The sequence below is a fragment of the Saimiri boliviensis genome, chromosome 21 (genome assembly GCF_048565385.1).
Source record: "Saimiri boliviensis isolate mSaiBol1 chromosome 21, mSaiBol1.pri, whole genome shotgun sequence".
NCBI classification, from domain to species: domain Eukaryota; kingdom Metazoa; phylum Chordata; class Mammalia; order Primates; family Cebidae; genus Saimiri; species Saimiri boliviensis.
This window is the reverse complement of record NC_133469.1, coordinates 2,178,401-2,196,517: the sequence shown is the minus strand read 5'-3', so window position 1 is coordinate 2,196,517 and position 18,117 is coordinate 2,178,401. Positions and strand designations below refer to the sequence as shown.

Here is an 18,117-nt window from a genome sequence, read left to right as displayed (position 1 = left end):
ACGTGGTGTGTGCACGTGCGTGCGCCGCTACCCGGTGTCCGTGAAGCCGTGCGACTCGGGGGGGTCAGGAGCTTCTCAACCTCTTGCCCCGGGTGGTCCCTTCCCCTGCCAGCGCCCCTGCCCTTACGCCCGCTGTGCTTCCAGATGTGGACGAGTGCAGCGTGGACAACGGGAGCTGCGGCCAGGGCTGCGTCAACACCAAGGGCGGCTACCAGTGTTTCTGTCCCCCGGGGAGGCGGCTCCACTGGAACCGGAAGGACTGCGTGGGTAGGTGGCCGCCCTGTGCCGGCTCCTCCCTGAACCCGGGCCTGGGTGCGGGGGCAGCGGCTTTTCCGAGGTGGGGGTGAGCGGGCGGCCCCTCCCTTCCTCTAGGCCCTGCGTCCCCAGGCCGGGATTCTCGCTGCTGGGCTGCGGCTGATGGAATGAGGCCTCGCAGGAGAGGAGGGTCCCGGGTGGCAGAGCGTACGAGTGTCGGCCAGAGACGTGGCAACAGGGGCCTGCAGTGCAGAGGAGGGTACAGAGGAGACCCGGGGGTCCACGTGCAGCCCCAGCTGTGGGGCGAGGCACCTGCTCATGTCTCCGTGAAGCTGCAAGCTTAGAGGGAGTGGGTGTGCACACCTCTCCTCTCAGAGCTTCTCCTTGTCCTGCTGAGGAAGCTGAGGTGGAGGAGGAGTGGTTATCGGGGTGCAGTAGCCTCAGTGGGGCACAGTTGTGGGGATGTGCCTCCTCTGCAGGTGAGCCCCCAGCACTGGGTGCCCGAGGCTGAGCTCTGGAGGGGCCCCTGCATTCCCTGGTTCCCTGTACCCGGGGCCTGTCTGGGTGCTGGGGCTGTGGACCTGCCCTCCTGGGATCTCCGCTCCAGGCCCTCTGCCACACTAACGTCCCCAGGACAGCCGAAGTGAGCCTTCTGCATTGAAGTTAGAACGTCCCTCTCAGCTCAGAAACCACCCCCCACCCCAGCTCCTCCTTTGACTCTGAATCAAGGCCACAGTGCTTGGAATGGCCCACAGGCCTTGTTGGCCAGGCTGGTCTCGAACTCCTGACCTCAGGTGATCCGCAAGCCTTGGCCTCTCAAAGTGCTGGGATTACAGGCATGAGCCACCACACCCAGCCAAGAATATCATAATGAATAAGGCTCAGGTAACATACTTTGGATCGTTTTTCAACTTCTCTGCACTAGCAATGCTTGGGAGAGCTGATGGAGAGAATTAGGATACTGGTTATCCCTCATGAAGCCCGCTCTAGGTGAGTTATTTGTAAGAGACAGATGGTAGTGTCTAACCTGAAACCCCTAAGGTGAAAAAACATGACCAGGAAAGTGAAGAGTACAGATACACGAAGGAGGGGCCTGGAAATCGCCAGCTGCAAACATCTTAGAGAATTTATTCCAAGGTCTTGGGCAAAACGCTTAAAAGTGTCCATTTCAGTGAGTTTTTTCATAGCTGTGCAGCCACATCAATTTTAGAGGATTTTCATTTCTCCGGAAAGAAACCCCGTGTCCACAGCGGCCACTGCCCATTTTCCCTCAAGCCCCCCGGCCCCTGGCACCCCCCAATCCCCTAATCCAACTCTATGGAGTTGCCGGTCATAGGCATTTTATATAAATGGGATTACACACTGTGATGACATTTTGTGACTGGCCGATTCCATTTAGAATCACGTTTCCACAGTTCCCCGTGTCGCGGCTGGTATTTCTGTCCCGTTCCTTTCTCTTGCTGGTTGCAGTCCGTTGGATGGCCACAGCATCACGCTTCGTTTATCCGTCCACCGGTGGTCAGCTGGGTTGTTCCAGTTCGGGGCTGTTATGAATAATGCTGCTGTGAACATGTACAGCTTTGTGTGTGTGCGTATTTTCAGCTCTTTGCGGTGTAGACGTAGGGTTAGAATTGTGGGATCATGTGGTAACTGTCTACTTTTTGGGAACTGCCGGACTGTTTTCCAAAGGGGCTGCCCCGCCGTTGCGTTCCCATCAGAGTTCCGATGCCCCCGCAGCCTCCCCGGCACTCCCTGTTACCTGACGTTTCAGTTACAGCCATCCTAGTGGCTGTGAGATGCGATCTCACTATTTTTTTTTCTTTCCCTGACGGCTCATGATGTTGCATATTTTCCATGTGTATATGTTATCTGGAGATATCTGTCTAGCCCTTTTACAAGCGCGTTGTCTCGGCCAGGCACTGTGGCTCACACCTGTAATGCCAGCACTTCGAGAGGCCGAAGCAGGTGGATCACGAGGTCCGGAGATCTAGACCATCCTACCACAGTGAAACCCCATCTCTACTAAAAACACAAAAAATCAGCCGGGCCCGGTGGCCCATGTCTGTAGTCCCAGCTGCTCAGAATGCGGAGGCAGGAGAATCTCTTGAACCCAGAAGGCGGAGGTTGCGGTGAGCGGAGCTGGCGCCACTGCACTCCAGCCTGGACAACAGAGCGAGACTCCGTCTCAAAAAAAAAAAAAAAAAAAAACTGAGTTGTCTTTATACAATTGAAGATTTCTTTGGATATTCCGTAGACATGTCCCTTGTCACCTACATGACTGGCGAGTCTTTTCTCGCGTTCTGTGAGCTGACTTTCCACTTTCTTTCCAAGCGATCCTCCCGCCTCAGCCTCCCGAGTCGCTGGGACCGTCAGCTCGTGCCTCTGCTCTGAGCGTCTCTCGCTTTCTTCACGGCGTCCTTTGAATCACAAAAAGTCTTTGGTTTTCATGGAGTCCAGTTTATGAATTATTTTTCTTGGCTGTTTGTGTTTTGGTGTCATTTCTGAGAAATCACTGCCTAGCCAAAGGTCCCAAAGATGTACACTGTGTCTTCTTCTAAGAGTTTTACCGTTTTAGAACATGGTGCGGAATGTGAGCCCCACTTCACTCTTCTGCATGTGGCCATCCGGCTGTCACAGCATCGTTTGCTGAAAAGGCCATTTTCTTCCATTGAATTGTCTTGACATCCTCATCAAAGTCAGTTGACTGAAGAATTGTGGATTTCTTTCTATAAATGGAACGCTCGGTTCTGTCCCACTGATCTTTCTGTCTGTGCTTATGCTGAGACCCCACTATCTTGATGACTGTAGCTCCCTGGTACATTTTTTCAATGGAAAGTGTGAGTCCTCCTCTTTGTAGTTCATGTACAAGACTGATTTGACTATTCTCGAGCTTCCTTGAATTTCCGTATGAATTATAGGATCTGTTCATTTTTCTTTTTTCTTTTTTCTTTTTTTTTTCTTTTTGAGACGGAGTTTTCGCTCTTGTTACCCAGCCTGGAGTGCAATGGCGCGATCTCGGCTCACCGCAACCTCCGCCTCCTGGGTTCAGGCAATTCTCCTGCCTCAGCCTCCTGAGTAGCTGGGATTACAGGCACGCGCCACCACGCCCAGCTCATTTTTTGTATTTTTAGTAGAGACGGGGTTTCACCATGTTGACCAGGATGGTCTCGATCTCTCGACCTCGTGATCCACCTGCCTCGGCCTCCCAGAGTGCTGGGATTACAGGCGTGAGCCACCGCGCCCGGCTGGATCTGTTCATTTTTAAGATAAGTCGCATCAATAAACAATACCAGCTCAGGATTTGTTAAGATTTCTTTGCCCTAAAGATCTGTTCTGCCTATGAACACTTCTGAAGCACAGAAAAAGAACCATGAGCTTCTCCTTCAAAAACGGGTCGCTCCCAGGAAGCCCACGTTCATTTACCGCAGTTCCTTTTCCCAGCGGGAATGTACGCCTGCCGTGGAGAGTCAGGGAGGCCCTGCTGTGGGGATGGGACAGGAACCTTCTCATAGCCAGGACTAGAGCCTGAGGGTGGGGAGGGACTAAGCCAGCCTTCCCACACGACCAAGGGGATCTGGACCTGCCGTCTCCAGGCCCCTTCCCACCAAGCCAGCCTAGACACAGAAGGCAGGAGGCGGGGGACTCCCCGTCGGTCCATGCCCGGGGCCCTCCCGGCTCCAGGAGGCTTCCACCCTGGCGTCTCTCACCCCTCCCTCACGTCTCCCTTCACAGAGACAGGCAGGTGCCTTCCTCGGGCCCAGACCTCCCCCCGGGCCCAGCTGTCCTGCGGCAAAGTGGGCGGTGTGGAGAGCTGCTTCCTTTCCTGCCCGGCCCACACGCTCTTTGTGCCAGGTAACCCAGGCTGTCCCTGGGATGGGATGCTGTAGCAGGGGCTCTTCTTCCCTGGGGTTCCACCGTTGCCCCCAGCTGTCCTCCGGGAAGGAGCCTGATCTAGGAATGAGGGTCTCTGATAACTGAGTGACCCTGAGGCAACCGTCTGGATTTCTGGGCCCTCACTGTCCTCAGTAAATCCAGTGGGCCCCTTCCTCCGGGCCACTTACCTGTGGTCGAGTAGCAGAAACTGGCAGAAGAGTCTGTCCTGCTCTTTGGCTCACTCCACTATCCCTCTGAGGCCCCAAGAATCTGAGGACCATGGGAGGGGGGTGCACCCAGGCCCGTCTCATCCCTGGCCTCTCTGCAGACTCGGAAAACAGCTACGTCCTCAGCTGCGGCACTCCAGGGCTGCAGAAACGCAACGGCACCAGCTCTGGCCTCGGGCCCAGCTGCTCAGGTACGCCTCGGCCTGTCCATGCTGCATGCAACCGGGTGGCTTTGCACCTAGCATCACGCTGGTGGGGGAGGAGGGAGCACGGCCCGGGGAAGACCTTCCTGCTGTTGGCCCTTCCCAGTGCGGCCTGGGGTACTGGCCATGAGGCAGGCCCAGGACCTAAGAGCCAGCAGGCTGCAGGCCGAGCCCCCGCCCAGGGTCAGGGGACCGTGGGAGGGCCCTTCTGGCTCTGAGGTCACAGCCATCGTGGTTCAGGGACCCTAACTTGCTGGGAGTGCACAGATCTCAGAATGTTTGGGTGGAGCGAACCACATCTGCTGTGGCCATTAGGTTCTCCCGGGTCGGAGCTGCCCCGGCAGAGAGCGCCAGGCAGCCCGGAGGCACAGCACAGCCCCGGCCCTGTGGGATGACCCTCCAGGCATGGTCAGCGTGGCACAGCCAGCCTCATCTGCTGCCAGCCAAGGAGCTGGGGCTTGTGTCCTCCGCAGCCTTTCTTGTCAGATGTTGGATTGGGTTGATAGGTACATTTCTATATGTTTCCTTTTCTTTTTCTTTTTCTTTTGAGATGGAATCTTGCTCTGTCACCCAGGCTGGAGTGCAGTGGCTTGATCTCAGCTCACTACAGCCTCCACCTCCCTGGTTCAAGCAGTTCCCCTGCCTCAACCTCCCAAGTAGCTGGAATTACAGGCACATGCCACCACATCCAGCTAATTTTTTTGTGTTTTTTGTAGATACTGAGTTTTATCATTGTTGGCCAGACTGGTCTTGAACTCCCAACCTCAGGCAATCCACCTGCCTCAGCCTCCCAAAGTTCTGGGATTACAGGCATGAGCCACCGCACCTGGCCATTTCTTCATCATCATCATCATTATTATTATTATTATTATTATTTTGAAACAGAGTCTTGCTCTGTCACCCAGGCTGGAGTGCAGCGATGTGATCTCCGCTCACCGCAAACTCCCCCTCCCGGGTTGAAGCGATTCTCCTGCTTCAGCCTCCTGAGTAGCTGGGATTACAGGCGTCCACCACCACACCTGGCTAATTTTCATATTTTTAATAGAGACAGGGTTTCACCATTTTAGTCAGACTGGTCTTGAACTCCTGACCTCAAGTGATCCACCCCCGCCAGGCCTCCCAAAGCATTGGGATGACAGGCGTGAGCCACTGCGCCCGGCCCATTTCTGTATATTTAACGTGCACAGACTTGATTCCAAGCAGCTGTAGTGGTAGGATCTTTAGTCCAAGGGCTACGATTTGCTCTTTCGAGGAATCGGCGTCCTGGGAATCTGCAGTGTTTCAAAGCCCTTCCCTCCCTTGCTTCCCTCTCTCTTCCGTTCGTCGCTCTTTCCAAAGCACAGTCACGGCTCGGTGATGGGGAGGAAGGGGGACCCCTTTTCTCCTCCACAGAAGACCCCCGGCAGACAGCCTCTGGGCTTCAGCTCAACCCTGACGTCCATGTGTTCTGTTCCCCTGTTTTAGGCCTTGCAGAGAAAGAAATGGGACAGGAGAGGGTTCCCCACCACAGGAGAGTTTTTGGGGCGCAGGGACTCAGACCAGACCCCACCCCCAGCTCCAGGTGGCCTTGTCCCCTGGCAGCCCCGTCCCCTCCCACCTCCTTGCCTGCAGGAGAGGCCACCACCTGGGGGAATTTTGGCTTTCCCCAGATGCCCCCACCACCCCCATCAAACAGAAGGCCCGCTTCAAGATCCGAGACGCCAAGTGCCACCTCCAGCCCCACAAGCAGGCACGAGCAAAGGAGACCACCAGGCAGCCGCTGCTGGGTGAGTGGGGCGCCCTGCTGCTAACCCACAGCAAGGGGGCTGCGGGGGAGTCCTCATGCCTGGGAGCCGGGGCCCAGGGTCCAGCAAGTCTGCTCTCCAAGGATGGAGGCCTCTCTCACCTGGCAGCTCTTTACTGCATGAGGGTTTCCAAGGACATTCCTGGGGACTAGCAGAGGGCAGACTTGGTCCAAGGGGCCCCAGAGAAAGGCAGCTACCTGTGTCCCCATGAATATTCCTCCTCAAACCGAACAGAGCTCTCCGCACACAGCAGGCTCTGCGGGGGGCCAAGTCCGCCCTGGCCAAGCCCTCAGCAGGCCCGGAGCTGGGGGCACAGCCTCATTCATGAATAAGTATGAGGTGCCTCCACCTGCAGCAGCATGATGGACCGGGTGTGAGACCTGGCTCAGCCACCAGCCCCTCCTGAGACCCTGAGCCAGCCCTGGCCTTCTCCAGCCTCAGTTTCTCCATCTACACCACAGACTGTTAGGCACAGGGGGTCCTGGCCCATGGAACTCTGTGTACAGAGCTTGGCAGGTCCTTGCTCCCTGCCCCATGCTGCCTTTGCCACGGCTGCCCTTTCCTTGTGCAGACCACTGCCACGTGACTTTCGTGACCCTCAAGTGTGACTCCTCCAAGAAGAGGCGCCGTGGCCGCAAGTCCCCATCCAAGGAGCTGTCCCACATCACAGCAGAGTTTGAGATCGAGACCAGGATGGAAGAGGCCTCAGGTAGGTGAGGGGTCCTCTCAGGGCTTCTGCAGGCCCGAAGGAGGACGACAGGCTGGGGGTGCTGGCGGGGCCTGCCAGGCACGGGTGGCTCCCGCCAGAGCACAGCTGTGGTTCCGGTGGGAGCCCAGCTTCTGGAGAGAGCAGTGAGCCCCTGTGCAAAGGGAGCTGGTCAGCGCCTGCAGCCCAGGAGAAGAGGCAGCCAAGGCAATGAGAGGGAAGGGCGGGGTGGCCGCAGAAGTCACGTGACCCCTCTCTGCCACACTGCACCCCTGCTGGGGCCTGGGAGGACAGATGGGTGCAGCCTCCCCAGCATGGCTGAGCCAAGGACTGTCCTTCCGGGTTCCAGAGGGGGGGTTCTAATGCCGGCTTGGGTGGCATAGCAGCGCTTTGCTCTTGGCTATACATGAGTGTCAACTTGTGAATTATCCATGGTTAAGAGATGGGATCTGTCCACCAATGTGTGTGGTATGGGCCTGGCTGTGGGCTTGAGCACAGTGGAAGGAAAAGTCCCCACCTAGGTGACACTCTCAGCCCGAGAGGCAGACGCACATGCAAACCGCCCACTGCCAGGTGCTACTCTCAGTGGTGCGGGGCACAAGAACAAACATAGAGCCCAGGTCTCTCCCCACGGGAAGGCTCAGGAAATGTCTTAGTCTGGCCAGACTCGGTGGCTCACGTTCGTAATCCCAGCACTCTGGGAGGCTGAGGTGGGTGGACCGTTGAGGTCAGGAGTTCGAGACCAGCCTGGCTAACATGGTGAAACCCCATCTCTACTAAAAATACAAAAATTAGTGCGTTGTGGTGCCAGGAACCTGTAATCCCAGCTACTCAGGAGACTGAGGCAGGAGAATTGCTTGAACCCAAGAGGCAGAAGTTGCAGTGAGCTGAGATTGTGCTACTGCACTCCAGCCTCGGTGACAGAGCAAGACTCCATCTCAAAAAAAAAAAAAAAAAAGGAAATGTCTTAGCCTGTTTGCATTGCTAAACAGAACACCTGAGGCTGGATGGTTTATCAGGAAGAGAGTTGATTGGCTCGTGGCCCTGCAGGCTGTCGGGACACATGTCTGCATCTGCTGGGGCCTAGGCTGCTTCTGCTCATGGAGGAAGGTGAAGAGCAGCCAGAGTCACACGGCAAGAGGAAGGGAGCAAGAGAGAGAGGAGGGGGTGCCTGCCTCTTTTCAACAATCACGTCTCATGGGGACTGGTAGAGCCAGCGAGAACTCACTACCACGAGGACAGCGCCAGGCCACTCACGAGGGACCCAGGCCATGAGCCAGACACCTCCCACCAGGCCCCACCTCCATGATTGGGGATCAGGTTTCAACATGAGGTTTGGAAGGGACAGATATCGAAACCCTATCAGGAAGCCTTCCCGGAAGAGGCGCCATTTGAAAGAGAGCTTGGAATCAAAGCTCACTGGGTGGAAGAGGTGGCAAGGAATGGCATTCAGGCAGAGGGAACAGAATAGGCAAAGGCACAGAGGTCAGAGAGAGGATATGGCCAACAGTGAGTAGGGCAGGGTGGCTAGACGTTGGAATTCACAGGGAGGGTCAGAGTTTAGGGGGATGAGGCTGGCACGGCTGCGTGGGCTGGACCTCGAAGGGCCTTGGATTCACAGCCAGCAGGCTGGACGCTCTCCTGCAGACAGTGGCAGTCCTCAGGGGTCTCTGAGTGACAGAAAGGAGTTCTCGCCGTGTGGGTTGTACCCTGGGGGGTGACGTGTTGCAGTGGCAGGTACCTGGATTGCACTCTGATCTGCCGTGTGGCCTTCGGTGGGCCACGCCTCCCAGATCCGCAGCCGCCTCCTCTGTCAGATGGTCGTGACCACGGCCCCTCCCCCAGGGCTGTCGTGAGAATGTGCCGCCGTGGTCTGAGCCCGATGCAGGGCCTGGCGCAGGGAAGCCCTCGGCTAAGGCAGCTGCTGGCAGAGCTGCCAGTGATGCCTGTTCTGTCTCTCCTGCCCCCGCAGACACGTGTGAAGCGGACTGCTTGCGGAAGCGCGCGGAGCAGAGCTTGCAGGCTGCCATCAAGACCCTGCGGAAGACCATCGGCCGGCAGCACTTCTACGTCCAGGTCTCGGGCACTGAGTACGAAGTCGCCCAGAGGCCAGCCAAGGTCCTGGAGGGGCCGGGGACGTGCAGCGCAGGCCAGGTGCTGCAGGGCAGCAAATGCGGTGAGTCCTCACCCGTGGCCGCTCAGATGCTGACTCTGCCCTTCCTTGCACGTGAGCCGCAGTGAACAGCAGTGGGCACGCAGGGAGGCAGACACCTGGGGACGGGCAGAGAGGCGGAGGCACCGTCATCGCTGTCATTCGGAGCTCTTTGCTGGGCCTCAGGCATGTGATCAGTCCTGAGGACCAGGGACGAGGAGCAGACGGGACGGCAAGGCCACGGTCCAGGGGCGCAAGCACCAGAGCAGGCCCTCTCCAGTCTGGGATGTGGTTCAAGGAAGCTTCCCTGAGGAGGAGAAGTCACGCGAGCTGAGACCTCAGGGCTCCAGGAGCTGGGGAGGCCGAGTCAGGGTTGGAGGACAGAGCAGTGATGTGAGGCCGAGAGCCGCTCAGGAGGAAGCACGTGGGAGAGCCTGGAGGCGGGACAGGCAGATGGCCAGCCAGCCAGTCCTAGCTCTCGGAGAGTTCACAATCCTGTGGGGAAGGTGGACGGTGAGCCAGTGAACATGCCCGCGGGCACAGTGAAGCTTGAGGCAACGGGGGCCTGGCAGGCGGCAGATGCCACTCTGAGTTCTGCGGGAAACTGCAAGAGTGCTTAAAGCAAGATGGCAGGCTCCAGCCTGTTACGGGAAACCTGAGTAGAGGGGGGTGGGCGGTGGAGCGGGAGGCCGAGCCTGAGACGGAGGCGGGGCCTAGAATCGGCCTAGGCAGACTGTGGACAGACTGTAGAATGTCCGAGTGGAGAGGGAGGTGAGGGAAAGAGACTTCCAGACTTCAGGATGGCTGCACTGTGTCCTCAGGCTCCGTCGGTCTGGAGCTGCTTCTCGCCTTTCCCTGCCTCTCCTGTCCTTGTCCCGACCTCACATCTTCTGGGCCGATGCTCAGAGATCTCTCTGGTTTTTCCTGGGGACCTGACCCAGGGCCCAGGATCCTGCAGGAACCTCAGCTTCAAGGCCTGATCCTGGGCATCCCATTCCACCCCAGGATTCCCCGGCCCACCCCAGGATTCCCCAGCCCACCACAGGATACCCCAGCCCACCGCAGGATTCCCCAGCCCACCCCAGGATTCCCCATTCCACCACAGGATACCTCAGCCCACCCCAGGATTCCCCAGCCCACCCCAGGATTCCCCATTCCACCACAGGATACCCCAGCCCACCCCAGGATTCCCCATTCCACCACAGGATACCCCAGCCCACCCCAGGATTCCCCAGCCCACCGCAGGATACCCCAGCCCACTGCAGGATTCCCCAGCCCACCGCAGGATTCCCCAGCCCACCGCAGGATACCCCAGCCCACCGCAGGATTCCCCAGCCCACCGCAGGACTCCCCAGCCCACCGCAGGATTCCCCAGCCCACCCCAGGATTCCCCAGCCCACCGCAGGATACCCCAGCCCACCGCAGGATTCCCCAGCCCACCCCAGGATTCCCCAGCCCACCGCAGGATACCCCAGCCCACCGCAGGATTCCCCAGCCCACCCCAGGATTCCCCAGCCCACCGCAGGATTCCCCAGCCCACCGCAGGATACCCCAGCCCACCGCAGGATTCCCCAGCCCACCCCAGGATTCCCCAGCCCACCCCAGGATTCCCCATTCCACCACAGGATACCTCAGCCCACCCCAGGATTCCCCAGCCCACCCCAGGATTCCCCATTCCACCACAGGATACCCCAGCCCACCCCAGGATTCCCCATTCCACCCCAGGATTCCCCAGCCCACCCCAGGATTCCCCATTCCACCGCAGGATACCCCATTCCACCCCAGGATTCCCCAGCCCACCGCAGGATTCCCCAGCCCACCGCAGGATTCACTCTTACTTGCTGTTTTCCCTCTGTGGCTGATGGGTGTCCTCTGGGGACATGTTCTGAGGCTAGACCAGTATTCTCCTCCTCACCAAACTTGGGCCCAGCTCCCGCCACGTCGGCACCTCTACCATTCCTTCCACGTTCACAAGTCACGTTCTCCTGCAGGAAACCAGGCGGCCACGGCCGTGACCTCTGGGTCTGTCTCCCGGTAGACCCTGATTCCCCTTAGCCTGGCGTTGTGATCGTTACTGGTGTCATCTAGGTTGGCGCTCACTCTGTCCCCAGGGTAGCCAGAGGTACTCCGCCAAGCTGGCTCCCGGGTCTTTCTGACCTGCCACCCCCTGACACACACACACTGTGGGCCTCCCCTGCTTCCCATCCGATTCACACTGTCCATCCCCTGGCATCAGCCAGGGCCCCGAGGACCCGGGCTCCTTTGAGAGGAGGAGGATGGGTGGGAAGCGCGACCTGAGCTGGCCGTTGCCCCCCGGAGCTCCACCGCCTCTGGGCCTCTCGTCGGAGAACTGGAAAGCAGAGCTGTGTCTGCACGTGCCCAGGTGGGCGTGGGAGCCTGTGGGGCGCTCTCAACCCGTGAGTTCACGCCGACGCCTCCCGTTCCCACCTCCCGCCACCCCATCGCCACGTTCGTAAGCCTCTTCCCCAGCACTGAGCAACGTGGCTCCCTTTCTCCTGCATTCACGTATTTACTCAGTTTCCTGACTGGCTCATCAGTGGACGTATTTGTTCAGTGTAGCCCACCACCCTCTCCTCACTGTGCCCCTCACACCTCTCCCCCCGGCGCACGCCTCCCTCAGCCTCAGTCCCTCCGCACTGCCCCACGCCTTCAGGGGCCAACTCCTGCCCTCTGGAAGGACAAGGGAGCTTGCTTTGGTATGAAATGGCCATAGAATGTCCAAGTGGCGACATCAGGAGGCAGTCTGCTAAAGCCAGAGGGCAGGGGTGGGGGGAGGGAGGCCCACAGGCGCTTACAAGGGTGGAGATGGGGGGTCTGCCAGAGGACTCTGAGGTGCAGCAGCCCGGGGGCCAGGCTTCCTCACAGATGGCCGCCCCCTGGGTCCTGCCCAGGCTCTTCTGGGATGTGTCAGGGGCCCCTCTGTGTCCTTGGAGCCCCAGGGAACAAGGACTGTGCCTATAAGGAGAGCCTGGGCTTGAGCACACAGGAGACCACCCGGCCTCCCGCCTCTGCCTCCAGCAGCCTCTCTGCTTTCCTCTGCAGTTGCCTGCGGGCCTGGCACCCACTTCAGTGGTGAGCTCGGCCAGTGTGTGCCATGTTTGCCAGGGACATACCAGGACAGAGAAGGCCAGCTCAGTTGCACACCGTGCCCCAGCAGCGACGGGCTTAGTCTGGCTGGTGCCCGCAACGTGGCGGAATGCGGAGGCAAGTGTGGACCTGCCCTGGAGTGAGGGGTGGGGGTGGGGGCGGACTGCGGCTCCTCCCGTCTCTGATGGGGCTCCTAAAGCAGAGGCCTGACTGCCTGCTGTGGCCAGACAGCATGGTCCTTTCCAGAGTGCTTTGTCCTTTCCAAAGCCTCTCACGACGTCCGTGCCGTCACCACTCACAAAGGGCGTTGCATCTCAGAACGCCCTGCACGGCCCTCCGTTCCCCGCGGAATTGCATCGTGCACTTCGGAAGGGACTCCGCGGCATTTACAAATGAACGCACGCTTTCTAAGGAAGGTGCGGAAGTGCCTTCCGGTGGACCAGACGGCTCACGGTCGACGGCACGTTCCTTTCTGACCGCAGCACGCTGCAGTGTGTCTTACACTTGGGCAAGAACTTTGCTCCCCACAAAGAACTTTATGATGTGCCCCGTTGGTGGTTTAGAAGGCCCTTTTTCAATTTACCAAACATAATCAGGCTTGCGAAGAGCTGTTCCATTTCCTTCCCTCTCCCGCCTTACCTCTGCCCCCTGTGAGAGCCCCTTTGAAACACGTGGCCTCCCCCTCCACCCAGGGGTCCCCTTCCCAGCTCCCCAGCAAGGCCTCTTGCTGGTCAACCCCCAGGCGTTCTTGCTGCTGGGAGAAGGAAAGCCAGGCTTGATCAGCGTGGCACAGGAACCGCCAGCAGCATCCAGACCAGGAGCCCCGCCTCCTGCACCCAGGCTGCTGTGTTCTCCCCACCCCGTCCCCACCCCAGGCCTTGGGTGCTCGGTGCCTTTTCCAGGGCCAGGCAAGGCCAGAAGCAGGGCCCGAGATCACCCACAGCCTCAGCCCTGAGTCACCCTCCCACCCTCCTGAGCCATAATCTCTGACTTCCAGGCCAGTGCCCTCCAGGGTTCTTCTCGGCCGACGGCTTCAAGCCCTGCCAGGCCTGCCCCATGGGCTCATACCAGCCCGAACCTGGGCGCACCGGCTGCTTCCCCTGCGGAGGGGATTTGCTCACCAAGCAGGAAGGCACTACCTCCTTCCAGGACTGCGAGGCTAAAGGTGAGCATGCCCCCGCCGCCTGCCCACCCCGAGGGGCAGGGCTGTGCTGCTCGGAGCCTTCCCCAAACCACTCTCATCTCCTGCTCGTGGCAAACCGCCCAACTCAGAGGAGGAGCCTGGAGCTGTCAGGCGTGGGCGTGGGTGACCTACTGTGCCCTGCATTAGGACAGGGATGCCTTAGAGCCGAGAGCTGTCTGAGCTCCAGTGGGGAAGCAGCAGCTCCCTGGGGCACTGGGGAGGGCTCTAGGGACAGGAGGCTTTGGGCAGGGTCTAGAAGGGAGGTTTCGAGGGTGAGGAGGGGCAAGAATGTGGGGGCAGGAGCGGGATCAGGGCATCACCTCAACTGCTGCCCGTTCGGGGCACTTGGTCCCACCCGGGTCTGCGTCCCCCCTCCTCACTCACCAGCTCCCCCAGTCCGCCCCACTCTCCACTGCTGACCCTGCTTCCCCACCACACTCCCTCTCAGCATCTGTTCGTCTGTCCCGGAGGCCTGGCCCTCAGTCCCCGGGAGTCACATCACCAGATACTCCCCCTGCACAAACCAACCGCTCCAAATTTGCCTGTTTAAGAAAAGAATTAGGGGCCGGGCGCGGTGGCTCAAGCCTGTCATCCCAGCACTTTGGGAGGCCGAGGCGGGTGGATCACAAGGTCAAGAGATCAAGACCATCCTGGTCAACATGGTGAAACCCCGTCTCTACTAAAAATACAAAAAATTAGCTGGGCATGGTGGTGCGTGCCTGTAATCCCAGCTACTCAGGAGGCTGAGGCAGGAGAATTGCCTGAGCCCAGGAGGCGGAGGTTGCGGTGAGCCGAGATCGCGCCATTGCACTCCAGCCTGGGCAACAAGAGCGAAACTCCGTCTCAAAAAAAAAAAAAAGAAAAGAATTAAAGCCAGGCATGGTGGCTCACGCCTATAATTGGATCTACCCACTTTGGGAAGCCGAAGCGGGTAGATCACCTGAGGTCAGGAATTCAAGGCCAGCCTGGCCAACATAGCAAAACCCCATCTCTTCTAAAAAAATTATACAAAAAAATACAGAATGCCCAGGCATGGTGGCAGGCACCTGTGATCCCAGGTACTCGGGAGGCTGAGGCAGGAGAATCACTTGAACCCGGGAGGTGGAAGTTGCAGTGAGCCGAGATGACACCCCTGCACTCCTGCCTGGGCGGCAGAGAAAGGCTCTATCTCAAAAAAAAAAAAATGCCCACCTCTAGCCCCCCACCCCGCCACCCTTCAGACTCTGGCTGCCTCTCTCTCCTTCCTCAGCAACCTTGTAGGAAGAGGGTTCTGCCTGGCCGGCCCGCTTCCCCTCCCTGCCTCCCCTGAGCAACTCTGGCCACATCATCACCCCGGCTCTCCCTGAAAACTGCTCCCATCAAGGTGGCCTGTGTGGTCCCACTGTGGCTGGAGCCAACATCACATCAATCTGCCGGGTGACCCCCACGCCATGGGCTCTTCCTGGCTGTGGTGGAGCAAAGGTGGTGGGAAGAGCCTTAAACTCTGTGCCAAGACAGACCTCAGGGGCGTGGGAGGTCCTGGGGACAGGGCTCGCAGCGCTGACCTTTCCCTGCACCCCCCACACCCACCACACCCCACCGTGTCCCCCGGCAGTGCACTGCTCCCCTGGCCACCACTACAACACCACCACCCACCGCTGCGTCCGATGCCCGGTCGGCACCTACCAGCCAGAGTTTGGCCAGAACCACTGCATCACCTGTCCAGGCAACACCAGCACAGACTTCGATGGCTCCACCAACGTCACGCACTGCAAAAGTGGGTGCCGCAGCTCTGCAGCGGGAAGCTGGGGACGCGGGAGGGGCTGGCAGGTGGGGGCGGGAGGAGACCTGATCCACGCGAGGTCTACGAGGACGCTGTTGACTCCTCCTGCTCCCGGGCACCCTGCGTGGGTCTGGAGGCCTGTGGCACCAAAGGGACAGCCCTGGCTCGGCCCTGTCTGCGGAGCCACACGGGTGCCCTCATTCATCAGTTCCCACTCCACCCAACACAGCCCGAGCCTCTGCCCCGGGCCAGGCCCTGCTCTAGTTTCTGGGTCTGCTGGGGGAGCTGACAGCCTACAGGGGTGCTGACAGGGCCGCTAGCTCCAGGCTCTCTCAGTGCCCCTGACAAGGCCCAGCCACAGAGAAATGGGGTGGCCCTGCAACAAGGCAGCCCAGGAAGAAGAGCCCCCGGGCGGGGCCTCGGGGAACCACAGGATTGAACAGCCGCCTGCCCTCCCACTCTGGGGGAAGCCCAGACAGGGTCCCCAAGGAGGATGGGCTCAGGGAACAAGAGCACCTGCCAGCCTGCCCTGGGCCTCCCTGGCTGTTAGAGACCTGGCTGGCCAGGGCACCTGCCTGCCGGAGCCTGATGAGGCCGGCGGGCCGCTGTGCCCTCAGACCAGCACTGTGGTGGCGAGCTCGGTGACTACACGGGCTACATCGAGTCCCCCAACTACCCTGGCGACTACCCGGCCAACGCAGAATGCGTCTGGCACATCGCGCCGCCCCCGAAGCGCAGGATCCTCATCGTGGTCCCTGAGATCTTCCTGCCCATCGAAGATGAGTGTGGCGACGTTCTGGTCATGAGGAAGAACGGTATGTGGGCGGGGGGACCAGAGGCAGCCCCGTCTCGGTGCGGCTCCACCAGGGGGATCGCTGCCTTCATGGGCGGAGAGGAGGGCCCAGGGCTCAGAGGGGACCAGCCCCTCAGAGTCCACCTGGGAGGCAGGGTTGAAACGCACTTGGGTTTAAGAGCTGGCTTTACAGAGTTCTGTGGAAAGATCCAGAGAGTTTAGGGTACCCCCTGAGAGTAGATGTGGGGACATGGTCAGGCCTGGTCTCAACTCCGGCCGCAAGCCAGGCCCTCATCAGTGGCGGGACCACCCACAGGGCCCCTTCCTGCCACTTTCTGTCACACCTCAGGCTCCCGCTCCACGGGCCTCCTCCCGCCCGCTGAGGTTTGGGGGACCACAGGGCCATCCTATGCACCACACAAGGTACCAGCTTGGAGTGCCCATCCCCACCCCTCTGTGAGCCCCAGACTCCTGGCTCATCAGCCCCCGTCAGGGCCTCTTGAGACATCAGGGAGCAGAGCTGGAAGGCAGGAGAGAGGACTGGACTCAGCAGTTGGTGGGGCCGTGTGTGTGCCCAGATGGCCGCAGCAGCAGGAAGGCCCCTGAGTGCCCCCCAACGCCGGGCAAATCCCCGAAGCGTACTGGCCAGGGGACCTCGCTGCTGTCAGGCTGTGGGTTGCCCGTGGGAGCAAGCTCTGTGCTGGAGTGTTAGAGGAGGAAGAGCAGGAACCCAGATGCCCACAAACACTGGGCCTAGAACACCACGGAGACCAGCCAGAGGAGGGGAGGGGAGGGGAGGGGCCTGAGGTCTGCCCGGGCTGCCCGGCCAGAGCTGCGGTATCCTGTGCGGGAGTCGCTCAGCACAGTGACGGGCAGATGTCAGCATGGCTGACGCGGCTGACCAGCGGAAAGCTGCAGTGTGCAGATGGCCGAGGGACCGGCCCGGGACCGCCTTGCCCGCCGTTCCCCTTACCCACTCCCCTGCCTCCAGCATCCCCCTCCCTCTGTCCCCCACCACAAGGCTGAGCTCAAGTGAAGCCCGGCCTCTCCCCCATGAGGGGCTCCTTGGGAAGGTCCCCCCGAAGAGCCCCTGAGCCGGGAGAGGCTGCGCAGGGCTGGGGCTCCTGCTGTCACCGTGTCTGAGAAAAGGATGGTTTGCAGTTTGGGAAGATTCACTTGCCAGTCATGTGCTGTGCCCACACTGCTGCCCTTGGCTCCTGATTTCCTCCTCAGGAGATCAGGGCGTGGGGGGCTGCGCTGACGCATTCGCCCTCCGGGCGTCTGTGCCTGTTCATCTCCCACGCCCTCCCCGAGCTTCCACTCCGGGCGCCGAGTGCAGACCTGAGCGCTGTCCGAGGAGCGGTTGGCTAGAGGGAGACGGAGACCCCCGATAAAGGGGCCTGTGATAAGGGGTTCCCCAGAGCAGAGCAAGATCTTGGGAGGGGAGGAAGGGAGCAGTCAGGGAGGCGTCCCGTCACAGGGGGCAGAGAGATGGGTCTCAGAGGACAAGGAGGGACCAGGGTTGAGGGCAGGGAAGGGCCTCGGAGGCAGAGGGAACATGCAGGAAGCCTCAGCTGCTGTTCGGGGGACGGGGCGTTGGGTGCAGGTGCCGGGTGGCGGACTGGGCGGGAGGAGCCGTGTACCCACGGCCGCCCAGCAGTGCTGCTCCGCCCGCAGCCTCGCCCACGTCCGTCACCACCTACGAGACCTGCCAGACCTACGAGAGGCCCATCGCCTTCACCTCGCGCTCCCGGAAGCTCTGGATCCAGTTCAAATCCAACGAAGGCAACAGCGGCAAAGGCTTCCAAGTGCCCTACGTCACCTACGACGGTGAGGCCCCAGCTGTCGTCACGGCCCGCTGTGCACCGCTCCGAAGGGGCCCGGGGACACAGAGAGGAGTCGCACCTTCCTGCCCTCGGGGAGCTGTGACCCGGCAGGCACAGACCCAGAAGCAGAACGAACACTCTCAGGGGCCAGAGTCAGGCAGGCCAAGGGTGGTACCGGGCGGTACAGGCAAGGCAGCGGCTAGTGGCATCTGCAGGCTTCGGGTGACGTGCCACCCAAGCAGGGT

General features: G+C 60.1%; 1 protein-coding gene across 5 annotated transcripts in view; it reads left to right on the top strand.

Moving 5' to 3' along the window:
- SCUBE1 (signal peptide, CUB domain and EGF like domain containing 1) overlaps positions 1-18,117 on the top strand; it is a 131,553-nt gene that overhangs the window by 104,940 nt on the left and 8,496 nt on the right. For all 5 annotated transcript variants that reach the window (XM_039463152.2, XM_039463151.2, XM_074391206.1 and 2 more), the window contains 11 exons: positions 145-267; positions 3,988-4,107; positions 4,457-4,546; positions 6,208-6,324; positions 6,914-7,051; positions 9,021-9,224; positions 12,264-12,425; positions 13,306-13,473; positions 15,086-15,247; positions 15,871-16,068; positions 17,724-17,876. In XM_039463152.2, coding sequence (XP_039319086.1) covers positions 145-267; positions 3,988-4,107; positions 4,457-4,546; positions 6,208-6,324; positions 6,914-7,051; positions 9,021-9,224; positions 12,264-12,425; positions 13,306-13,473; positions 15,086-15,247; positions 15,871-16,068; positions 17,724-17,876 — 1,635 coding nt within the window. The remainder of the gene's footprint in view (positions 1-144; positions 268-3,987; positions 4,108-4,456; positions 4,547-6,207; positions 6,325-6,913; positions 7,052-9,020; positions 9,225-12,263; positions 12,426-13,305; positions 13,474-15,085; positions 15,248-15,870; positions 16,069-17,723; positions 17,877-18,117) is intronic.